The sequence below is a fragment of the Polyodon spathula genome, chromosome 9, assembly GCF_017654505.1.
Source record: "Polyodon spathula isolate WHYD16114869_AA chromosome 9, ASM1765450v1, whole genome shotgun sequence".
Taxonomy (NCBI): domain Eukaryota; kingdom Metazoa; phylum Chordata; class Actinopteri; order Acipenseriformes; family Polyodontidae; genus Polyodon; species Polyodon spathula.
The window spans coordinates 26,898,793-26,910,595 of NC_054542.1; the positions used below are offsets into that span (position 1 = coordinate 26,898,793).

Here is an 11,803-nt window from a genome sequence, read left to right on the forward strand (position 1 = left end):
TTGATATATTGTTTTATTAAAAATAAAAAACCACACACACATTTGGAACCGAATGATACATGTAATTGATACTTTATTAATATTTGGGAGGTATCATATTCATAAAGTTAAATGGACAGACCGTAAACCAATTTTTAATCTGTTTAAAACAGAAAGGGAAGATTATATCAGCACTATTAAAAATGGGAAAGCATAAAAAAGTGCTGTTTTTGATGTATTCCTTTATTCAAAATGTGAGAATGCAGTATCCCTGGCAATGTATAAAGTTATTGTCATTTCTTTAGAGATGTTATAAAAGAATTCCTCTTGTTGTATATTCTTGTTATATTTTTGTGTTTATGCAATACAAAAAAAAAAAAAAAAAAAAAAAAAAGTTGCCAGGAATCCAAAAGGATTACACCCAGTCAGCCGTGGTGGTGTGAGCATGCGCGGCTTTTGTTGTGAGCTGGGGAGGGGACAAAACTGGAGAAGAGACAACAGGCAAAAGAGGTAAAGTAAACTTTATACTAAAAAAAAATATATATATATATTTTTATTTTAGGCAATCTAAAGCATAACATTTGCCGGAAGATAACATGTTGTGTTAAACGGCGCGGTATATCTGCAAATATGTTGTCTTATGATATCAGTCTTTGTCAGCCACCCCCGCTCTCTGTGTGTGTGTTTATAAATCAGTTCAGTAAGAAGGAAAGAAAATGCCGTACACGGATATTGATAGTGATAAATACATTCACTTTGATTGTCAGTTGGAATGGTGTAGTCTTATTGGATCAATAAAATATCTTAAAATATACAATTATTATTATTATTATTATTATTATTATTATTATTATTATTATTATTTTTTTCTTCGTAGACGCCCTTATCCAGGTCGATTTACAGTTGTTACAAAATATCACATTTCAGAATATCACATTTCAGAGCAGTTATAAGATACAGTAAAATCATTATCAAATAAGATCAAATGGAGCAAAGTAAAGAATACAGTGAATACATGTAAGCGCGAGTTCGACTAAGCAGTTAACTTATAGTAAATATGTTTGATTATACGAGTAAAGTCCACTAAGCACGTCATAAATACGGTAAGTTGGTGAGAACGATTTAAATTCAATTACAAAAAACAGTGAATACTTATATCTGTATGAGTAAAATCACGTAATGTATACAGTATGATATACTGAGCGCTACTGTGTTTTCACGATTAACAAAGGCTTTTGTCGTATTTTTACAATCGGTCCTCTATTGAACCAGAGGTTCTGCCAACATGTTCTTCTTACTGGTTCTGCTGTGTTGTTATTCAGAGGACCCTCTTCCTATTAATCTCATTTGACTGGATCGAATCATTCGTTTTGTAGTAACAAGGTCAGAATTCAAAAGTTTGAAGTAGTGAAGAAAATGTATGCTATATTGAAAATGTGTTTTGATTTTCATTCTCGTCGACGGATTTTGTCAAACGAGAACATTTGTAACATTGTTTTTTATCATTTAAGTGCCTAGTTATATTTAACCAATAAATAAATAAATACTTCAGTGTCCCACACAGCCACATATTCTGTTACATTTTAAACTATAATTCATTGGCGTGTCTGTAATTGCAACAATAGTTGTTTTGTAGATCTTTATCAGCATGCATTGGTGGCATTTCCGTCTCTATTAAATTAGGTTTACGAGCCCTACTGCTAGCCCACTTTAGAAACTTGCTTTTATAAGGATCAACTTTTTTTTCCCCCAGAAGTAATTGGCGTATTCTAGTGTATGAATAATTATTGCTGGTATTTTGTATTTTCAGTGTACTGTACTTCCATACTAGGGAAGAATTGCACAACTGTCACACCACTGAAACCAGCAGATTCGTTACATTCTTATTCTAATCCAGTGCGACACAAACACGGTGCATCCGGATTTAATACAGATCTGTAAAAACCTTGAATCGTGATCATGGAAGCTTACATTATGAAAGGTTGTTTAAAAATGGGCACGGGAGTGTACATTCAAATAATCAAACGCCAGTGGATAATTATTAGGAATGATCACTAGGGCTGTGCTCGGAGGTTCTTCGCCAGTCGGGGATTCGAAGTTGTTTAAGGCGGATTCACGCACTGTATGTTGTTGTTGTTTTTTTTTTTTTTTTTTCCCCCCTTTCCTTCTTCCTATTAACAGAAACTGTTTGACAATGTATTTATTAAATCACACATTACATGCCATTCACATGCAAAATTCGATCATTTTATTGTATAATGCATATTAGGTAAACAAAAGTTGTTAATAAAATCCGCTACCACATCGTTGATACATTACCTACAACTGAAGCAGGGTAGTATCCAAAGCAGTGGGCGGGTGCCTCTAGTGGCTGTGTTGCTTCAGTAAAATATGTACTGACTACCTCCAGTACAACAAAGACAGTGTAATAGAAGTGCTATGGTAGAATATGTTTGAAACATTCAAAATATACGGTAACACTAATAATTTTAATTTCGAAAACTGATGTATTACAGTTGCTTATTTTCTGTAATGTGTGTGGCTAACATACTTTGACTACAGTACATTTATCGGTGACAGTTACCGAGAGCCTATTAGGTGGGAGTTGGAAGATGAGGGCAGTACTGTGCCAGCTAATCAGGAGTGTGTATTGGATGTTAAGGGGCGGAACAATGCTGGTGTGACGTAGGTGTTTTTCTGTACCTCAGAATATCAGCTTGATTTCTGTAAAAACTACAATATATCCTACTGTTATTTTTTTTTTTTTTTTATCTCACTGTAACTTGTTTGTTTGTCATTTATCTGCAAGAAAAACCGAAACTAAATCATCCCATATATAGTAACCACATTGTTTTTATTTGTACGGGAATTAATTGAACTAAAAACAAAACAACAAAACCACCTATAAAAACTTCAGAAGGACTGCTGTTCTGTACTCAGTTTAAATTGGATTTTATTTAAGAACTGTACTACCATAAAATAAAATGTGCTTTTGCTAGATTGAGGATCCCGTCTCTTCGGGGGGGGGGGGGGGGGGGGGGGGGGGTTACATGTACATAGCGCGTTTTTTTGTTTTTTTTAGTAGAGGGAGAAAAAAAAATACATTCATTTTTCTTTATTGTATAGCGGCGTTTATTCGAAGACGGTCTCTATTGTAAAGCTGATATATCGTCAATAAGAGGGCGTCTTTAATTCGAGGCCGTAGCCAAGTTGAAGTAATACGGTAATTTCAAGTAGGCTTCAAACTTGTCAGCGGACTGTCGCTCTTTAGCGCGCAAGAATTTGCAAATTTAATACAGCTGGATTGAGAATTTAACAAGAAAGCAGTTTGAGATTTTCAATTAGAGGTACCGGCGCAATGACTACACGCCCAGAGGTTCCGGGGCTGAGTCCCGGCACAAATTAAGCACTGCAAAGCACCACTTAGTTAAAGTAAGTTATTGCTTTTCATATGTTTGATATTGCAATTGTATTATTATATTTTTCTGTGTTTTGGAAGACTTCGATATTATCGATATCGAAATACGTGACGTGCACGATTGATACAAGGGTGGGGATTAATAACCCCTAATTAATTATATTATTATTAGTCTTATTATTATTATTATTATTATTATTATTATAAAGACTAGTGTACTAACTGTAAAAAAGCTTCGCCTAAAAGAATACATAACTGTTCATATTTTATTTGTACTTGTCACAGTAATTTATAATTACCCTTTCTCCAAAAGCATAATTGAATAATTTGCACTGTTTAATGGAAATACCATCATCTGTCCAGTATTTTTGTGTAAATATATCTCCTTTTAATTTATCTGTTCAACATCCAATATCATAGTTTTAACTTCACGGTGTTGTACATGCATTCTTTTGGTCGATAGTTTAACAATTCCAATGTGTGTTTTTTTTTTTTTTTTTTTTTTGTGGTGTTGTTACATTAATGTTGCCAAAACATAAAAAAACGAATGAATGAGTAAATGGCCTTCGCAAAACGCTAGAGTGACATCTTGAAATGACCAGGCTTCAGGTGAGGAAAAGGGATTGAGATGACAACCAAACACCAATATCAAGATCAGGTTCTGACCTCGCCTCTCAACCATAGTGAACTTAATATTGAATGTATTGTGCACAGTTACCGTTGCAGTATGCATTTTAAAAAAATGACATTTAAAACCGATTGAGTTCATTCATCCCAGATGACACTGCTGCACGTGACACCAGGCAGACCATATCCTGGCAACCGGAGTAGCAACTGTCTCGCTTGAGAATAATAGTTGTATTTACTGACTTTTATTGTGGTGCATCTGCTACAATCTGACCAGAAAGAATGAAGACGCTCATTCCAGGACTGCAGCCATACATTTAAACATACCAACAAGTTTCCAGATAGACCAGAATTGCCCAAAACAGCCGAGAAATTACTTTGTTTTATCAAGTGATCCTGAAAGATAGTAAATGGCACAGCAAGTTACATCTTACAGACATTGTTTTAATGTACAGCTATAACCAAAAGTTTTGCATCACCCTATAGAATTAACAAATTTTGCTTCATAAAGTTGAATGAAACCTGCTGAATAATGTTACGTTATCATAGTAATGTTATGATCATTGAATTACATACCGCTTTGTAGTTATCCATATACTAACGAAATACTTTACTACTAAGACAAAGTTTGAAAAATGTAACATTTTGATATCTAACATGAACCACTGTACTAATAGTATGGCTCCTGGTAGACTTTTGACATATCATTCTGTATGTTCTTTAATTACATGATGTTAAATAAAATATCTCAATCCTAAAATTCTAGGTGATGCAAAACGTTATGGCCATAGCTGTATATGGACATGATACTGTCTCTTTAAAGATATAAAAATAATACATATTTAAAAAAACAATATGTCATTAGAAATGTAGTTCGTGTTTGTTAGCCAAATAAATATCAGATTCATTTGTATATGTTGACTGCAAGTCATTACATTTGTCCGAAAATGCTTTCCGGAAGCACTCAAGTGAATTTGGGCTCAGCCTATGTAACGTAGATGGATTAATTGAATTTACCAGGTTTCCATTTGCTTTTCAGACTCAGCATCCATTGTTCTGTTGTTCTCTGAGTGGCAGAAAATCATGGGAAGTGGTATGTACTTTAATATTAAACTGAATAATTTTATATAAACGGCTTCTGATTTTACTGCATGTGTCAAATGTAAGTCACTCTCATCCTTTTTCTTTTGCATATTTAAAAAGATAACTAGATACAGTACGCTACGTAAATACTGTCAGCATCTTCTAGAGCCTGTGCTGGGTCAGCGAAACTGCTGGTGTAATTGCTGCAAATCAACAATATGGATAGACTTATAGTAATTTATAACAGGGAGCCATTCTCCTCAAATCTTTTCAAATATATAATTAGGATAGTACAATTTATGGTTTGTCAACTTTTTTGTTAACTTTTTATTTGGTTTTATTTGCAGGTTACTGACAAAAATAAAATAAGAGTAGTAAATACAAACTAAATTAGAGGCAAAATAAAAAGATCCAGAGAAAACAAACTCTCTTCTCTTGTGTAAGGGTGTAGTTTAGTGAAATAATGCAGAGGGAGTTGTTTTTATTCACAACTGTTCCGCATGTTTGCAGTAATTTTATACGGTCCATTGTTTAGTGTCGTACTTTTGTATTGTTTATGGCTGTGTGGGTGTTCCCTTCAGTAAAGGCCAACAATTATGAGAAATTCGAGACAACCATTGACCTATAAAATGAAATGTTAACTGCCACGATTTAGCAGCAGTGAGGTTGAGCAGAAATATTGGGTGAAAAAAAGAAAGGTAGTCTGTAATTTCTTAGAGATGTGGAAAAGCACTTTATTTGTTTTGCAGCTCACATAAACATATAATAGGCAGAAATTGGGCCTCGGGCCTTTTAAAAAATTAGTAAAGCATTTTCTTGCCAACTGTATTGTTCCTGATATTGCATAAATTTCAATTGGTGGCTATGAGTCTGTGACACTTTCAGTTATGTAAGTATGAACACAACTTTTACGTATGTAGTTTCTACCCAAAGACAAAAAGAAGTGGGTAATTGTATTGAAATTCATTTTTGACTATATTGTAATGTAGGTAAAGGATTAGGGCTAAACTGTGCTCTTTCTCATTAAAAATGCTTTGATTTCCATCTACACAATACAAGAAGAGCCGGCAGGTTTTACCTCCCAGTTTCTGATTTTCATGATTGCCGCTCTGATTCTCAACTTGTATAAAGAAGCACTTTGATTATTGTTAGATGAATTGTTCAAGTCAAGGCAGAAGTGATATTTTGACAGAGTAAATGTGTTATGTTTTAACAGCGCTTGTCTATGTACTCGGACGGTGAATCCCAAAATGGGGTATGTGGGATGGTTTCAGGGGGCACGGCACATACAGGAATATTCTCTCTCAAATGGTCATGACACCTGGGAAAGCAACGTACTTGGGATTATTTTAACTAACATTTATTAACTCCATGGCAGCCCAATAGAACATTTATAGTCCCATATACTTTTTTATGTTCTCAGTTTTCCTGTCACCAAACCAAGCCAACTCAGTTCTGAAAAGGTTCCCAAGAGCAAACGGCCTGCTTGAAGAAATAAAACAGGGGAACATTGAGCGGGAATGTCGGGAGGAAACCTGCTCCTATGAGGAAGCAAGAGAGGCATTTGAAAACGATGAAAAAACAGTGAGTGAATAAACAGTGTTTAGGATTTCCAGTAGTTGGAGGCAGCCTTTATTGTACCAGAGCAAGCTGTAAAGGAAAGAAAAAAAAGTGCATTATATAAGCACCTGTCCAATTTCTTTTGTAGTATTTGGTGTCAGACTTGCGCTGTAAGAAAACTGATCAAGCTTCCACCAATTGTAATTGCATAAAGGAAATTTGGGGAGGTTATATATAAAAACTAAAACTTTCTATATCATCCTATTAATCACTCTGATGAATTACTCTCGCAGATTGTATTATGGTCTGGTTTATTGGCACATTTCAAGTGTCTATTTTAATTGTCTATTTAAATGTAACCCTTATTATGAAATTGGCATATCCGAGTGTATAGGTAATAGTAATGTATGGCTTGCAGACACTAAACCGATCAAGGCAAAGAAAAACTGTTTCTCAAATGATTTGGGTACAAAGATCTGGCACAGGTACATTTTTGAAAAGTTATTGACTGTGGTGAAAGTTGTGTCTATAGCCAAAGGCATAAATGTATAACTGCAAGAAAAAATCACAGCCAGTTTGTGATGAACGTGAAGGCTGTTTCTGAAGCAAAAATCATGATATATTATACACACAATCTGTGTTCACTCCCTATTTGTACTGTTTCATTTATTGTAATTCATGACACCTTAAAAAAGCATCTCTTCTTGATATAATAAGGCATATATGTCTTGCTTTAAACTGAATGAAATAATTTAGTGACTGATGTGAAGTTTAGTTTAAACATTTAAGGATGGTAAGAGTTTAGTAGTTAACTAGACAGAGAATGTAGCACCCTGACAGTATAGTAATGGAAGCCTGTCTGTGTGTTTGCTTCTCCAGAGGGAGTTTTGGTACGAATACAGTAAGGAATTGAACGGCGACAACGGTTTCAGTGTAGATGGAAATCGCTTCCATTCTGTCTACCTTATCGTCCCCCTCCTGGCAGGCCTCCTTGTGATAATCGTTGTCTTGGTAGCTATTTGGCACTGCCACTCCCGAAAGATGTTTCAAAGAGGGACCACTTTCAGCGAGCGGAGGCATCAACGGAGCCAGGCTGACAGAAGCATGTCTCTGGTAGACATGGATCATCGAGGCCACGTCTCTTACCATCCTGGCACTTCTCCTCAATCTGACATGAGCACAAGCAGCGGCCTAACCGCGGCATCCCCTGCATACATGGGGGCGGATCTGGCGCCAGGGAGACTGTCAAATGGAGAGCCGCCCCCTTCATATGAAGAAGCCACAGGACACACTGATGTTCGGATTGAAACAGCAGGGCCACATACAGATCTGCCTCCCCAGTACGAGGACATAATTAACACCAGTGTGACTGTAAGCAATGTGAAATAACTAGCTGTTGATAAGGTTTGTCTTTTTACCAAAAGTCAGTATATTTAAGCACTTCAGAACTAATATTATAATAATTATATATATTTCTTTTAATATGACCATTTCCCCACACAGTCCTGGGAATAAGGCTAGCTGCATGTACTGTAAATGCCAGCATTTCAGTTATGTGACTACTCTGTAATCTGTTGAAGATTGTAAATAACAAAGTTTCAGATAGAAAATAAAAAAAATAAAAAAAATGTAAAAGTTAGGCTAGAAATTAATTGTAAAGCCTTTATGCATAGCACTGTCAAAAAAAGACATTTTAACTGCTGGAGTATGCTTTAAAACAAATGAAACTGTGAAGGTATAGGCTGTTTTGTGTTATAATTCATGTCTGAAGTAGCCAATAACTCCCTTGAACATTTTAAAGTTCAAAAGACCCACTTTAGCACAAACGTTTTTAAAATCAAAGAGGAACATCAGGTGCATAATGCAGTTCCAATGTTTGAGTGAGTGTTAGCCCACCACAGGTCACAGCGTTCTATTGTTAATAGACAAATACTGCTGCCATTAAAATAATTCAAGCAGTATTTAATATTCCTAGTCTGCACCACCATTGGGTAATGTTTTATGTATAGCCAATCCCCCCAGCCAGGGTCTTATATAATTTTTGTGTATCTTGAGCATTTTACCTAGATCAGGTACTGGATTTCAGATATACTAAAACTTAATTTGCATTTTAATTTCAGTTAAGGAAAGCTTAGTCAAGTCAAACATTTAAAGTCAAACATTTGCCATTTTGAATTTTCAAATGTTCTTCTAGATTTTTGGATTTGGTCTTTGTTGCAATGGACTGTCCTGGTAGCTCTACCAAATCTCAGTTTCCTAACAAAATAGTACAGTATTAGCTGCTAATGCTTTGAAATCTTAATATTGTGTCTGAAGAGTCTGTCTCCTAGGTTTCAATAAAGTATTAAACTTGTTTTTAATCAAAGCACAAAAAACTGAAGGATATTTAATACAACCTTTGTTGCATTGAAACAACTAATGACTAGTTGATTTAGAAAATGATATAGATGTATCACATTACTAAGGGTTTGACGTGCAGGACTGTTTATGCAGATCCTGGGCTGCATTGAGAAGAAAGCATTATTCAGCTGGCAAGTTTGCTATGCTAATACTTTATGAATATGGCCCAAGGAAACATACACACTAGACATTAAGACCTTTTCCCAGGTCTCGGTTAAATATTCTCATAATGTTTAAATGCATGCAAAAATGTAACAATTCTAAACTAAGACCTAAGATTTCTAACTACCAGAGTTTAAAGTAGGGAATAGCCTGCTGTACTCTAAAACCTACTTAGACCTCCAATGATCAGGGTTGCCAGTGCATAGATGTAAAGGGGGAGGGGTCTTAACAGTGTAGGAATACTACTGCTTTGGTGTTTGGGAATTTCACAATGGTAAAGCTTGCTATTTATTATTTGACTCTGGATTTCTGCAAAATGAATACATTGAGCTGAGAAGCAGGTGGTCAGATTGCACGTCAGCATAAAGCACTTTCAATTTATAGTTTGGATTATAGTTTTAATCAATCTTTGAAAAAAAAAATGCTATGAATGGGCAAATTCATTTGTTCATAACTTCTGGTTCTTGAAAACAACCAAACCAAAATAAAAAATAACAGTAAGTATCTTTTTGTTAAATGCACACTATAGCTGATATTTTCTAAGCCTGGTTGCAGTACAATAACCTTCATGTAAAATTAGTGAAATACTGTATTTTTATAGGTGAATTTTGTGGTTAAAGTTTTGCTAATGTGTATGAGTGTTAACCCAATAATTGTTTTCTCATTTGTTTTTTGTTTGTTTTTTGTCTGGTGAATGTATTTATGCATATTTATCATATATTCTGCCATAATGTATGATAGTGTGAGCAGCTGGGAATAATAATTTCCATTTTAAAACAATTTCTGCGGCTTTGTGTGACTGTATAACTATTTCTAACCAATGGGGTAGAAAAAATGAAGGCATGTACAAAAGTTGTAATTGCTAGCTTTACAAATGTTATTTCATGTTTACTTCTGTTTATGTATAAAAATGTTAAATATTTGTGAATTGACCCTACTAATTCATACTGGATTACATTTCAAAGGTGATTTAACATATTGTAGCGTGCACAGGGGGAAGGCAGCAACAGGGCTGGTAGGCGACGTAATCATGCATGAAGACATAAGCCCGATATACACTCCTTGCAAAGGAGCCGGCTGTTTTGTACAGCAGTGTCGGCGCTATGCTTTATTGCGAGAGGCCCTAGGTTCGTGCCCGCTGTCCGCTTGTGTGATGCGCCTGTGTGATGCGCCTATGTGATGCACCTGCCTGCATTATCTGAGATCGCTACAATATGGTTGACATTTTCTTTGCGAGTCAAGCTTAGGGGGCATGGGGTTGGGTGTGGGGGTGGAGGAATATAATATATGGTCATATATACTGGATAACAAAACTTTTTTTTTCGTTTCTGTAATCAAACTGAGGTGTCAGAATTAATTACCATAAAATGCAGTGTAAGTTGCATTCATTAAAAGACGTGTTTGTGAAGTGCCTTATTTCATAAACTAAATTGAATTTGTAAAAAATGTATTAAAAAAAATAAATAACTGAAATATTTATAGGAAAAATGTTGCTTGAATCAATTTGCTATAAAATGTATTCCAAAACCCACTGATGCCTGAAATGTATTTGTTTATCTCTATTATTTTAGTTATCAGAATTTCACCAGATTTGGAGTGTTGTGATTAGTGTTGTAGTTGGGTCCTAAGAATAGGTCTTTACTTCAGAATGTGTTGAAAATCCTTTAGGGGGTACTAAGCACATCAATAGTTTGCACCACTCTGCCACACTGACACACCGGCACACCTCCCTCTATGGGACTGGGTTATCATACCACTCACTGACACACCGGCACACCTCACTCTATGGGACTGGGTTATCATACCACTCACTGACACACCGGCACACCTCACACTATGGGACTGGGTTATCATACCACTCTATTATGCACGCCATGGAGAGCAGGGCTCTGTCCCGCAAGGGGCTGGTGAGAAAGCATAAAAGTATATTTAGGTAATAAAGTAAGCCTCCTTTTATAGATTACAGAACTTGCTGTTGTTCTAGGGAAGGGGATTGGCACCCCCTTCCTTTCAATTTAGTTTTTTTCAAAAAGACAGTATAACCCCCTGAAGGCAATTCCATCTCAATAGTATGTGTATTTTCTTTTTGTGCATTATGTTCTATGTAATACTCTTGTAAATGCAAGACTGGAGACTTGCTGGAAGTGTGTCACTGGTGGTATTCTCATAAAGATCTTAAATTGAAATGCAGTTTAACAAAATCTCATATAAAGCAAAACATAGTAGTATCAAACTGTACTATAAAGTATGATATAAATAAACTTTAACAAGTAGATTCTCTGAAATGTAACGCTTAATTCAGAAAAGCTACCAGGGATGCATGGTCCAAAGATTTCAAAATGACCTTTAAATAATGTGTATGGAACATAATGTGGGGCCAACATTAGGGAAGATTTACTAGAGTATTATTATAAAATAATTATTTGAGTATACTGTACTAAACAATATTTGTTACTTCACAGCAATTGACAGAAAGCAGCTACAACCAGTAACTATTATGTAAAACTATTGTGCAATGGAAATGGCATCCCTACTCAAACACTTTGTAAACACAAAGTGAAATGAATATGTGAA

The 11,803-nt window shown here is 35.4% G+C and overlaps 1 protein-coding gene across 1 annotated transcript; it reads left to right on the forward strand.

The window, feature by feature from the left end:
• Positions 1–385: 385 nt before the first annotated feature.
• LOC121320573 (transmembrane gamma-carboxyglutamic acid protein 1-like) lies at positions 386–10,760 on the forward strand. Its single transcript, XM_041259022.1, has 4 exons — positions 386–489; positions 5,064–5,117; positions 6,531–6,691; positions 7,547–10,760. The coding sequence occupies exons 2-4, from the start codon at positions 5,108–5,110 to the stop codon at positions 8,054–8,056; spliced, it is 681 nt and encodes a 226-aa protein (XP_041114956.1). The 5' UTR covers positions 386–489; positions 5,064–5,107; the 3' UTR covers positions 8,057–10,760.
• The last annotated feature ends 1,043 nt before the right edge of the window (positions 10,761–11,803 follow it).

Excerpts from the sequence above, each read along its gene's own strand:
- LOC121320573 (XM_041259022.1), top strand. Across the intron at positions 6,692-7,546 it reads TTGAAAACGATGAAAAAACA|AGGGAGTTTTGGTACGAATA; the intron begins GTGAGTGAATAA and ends TTGCTTCTCCAG.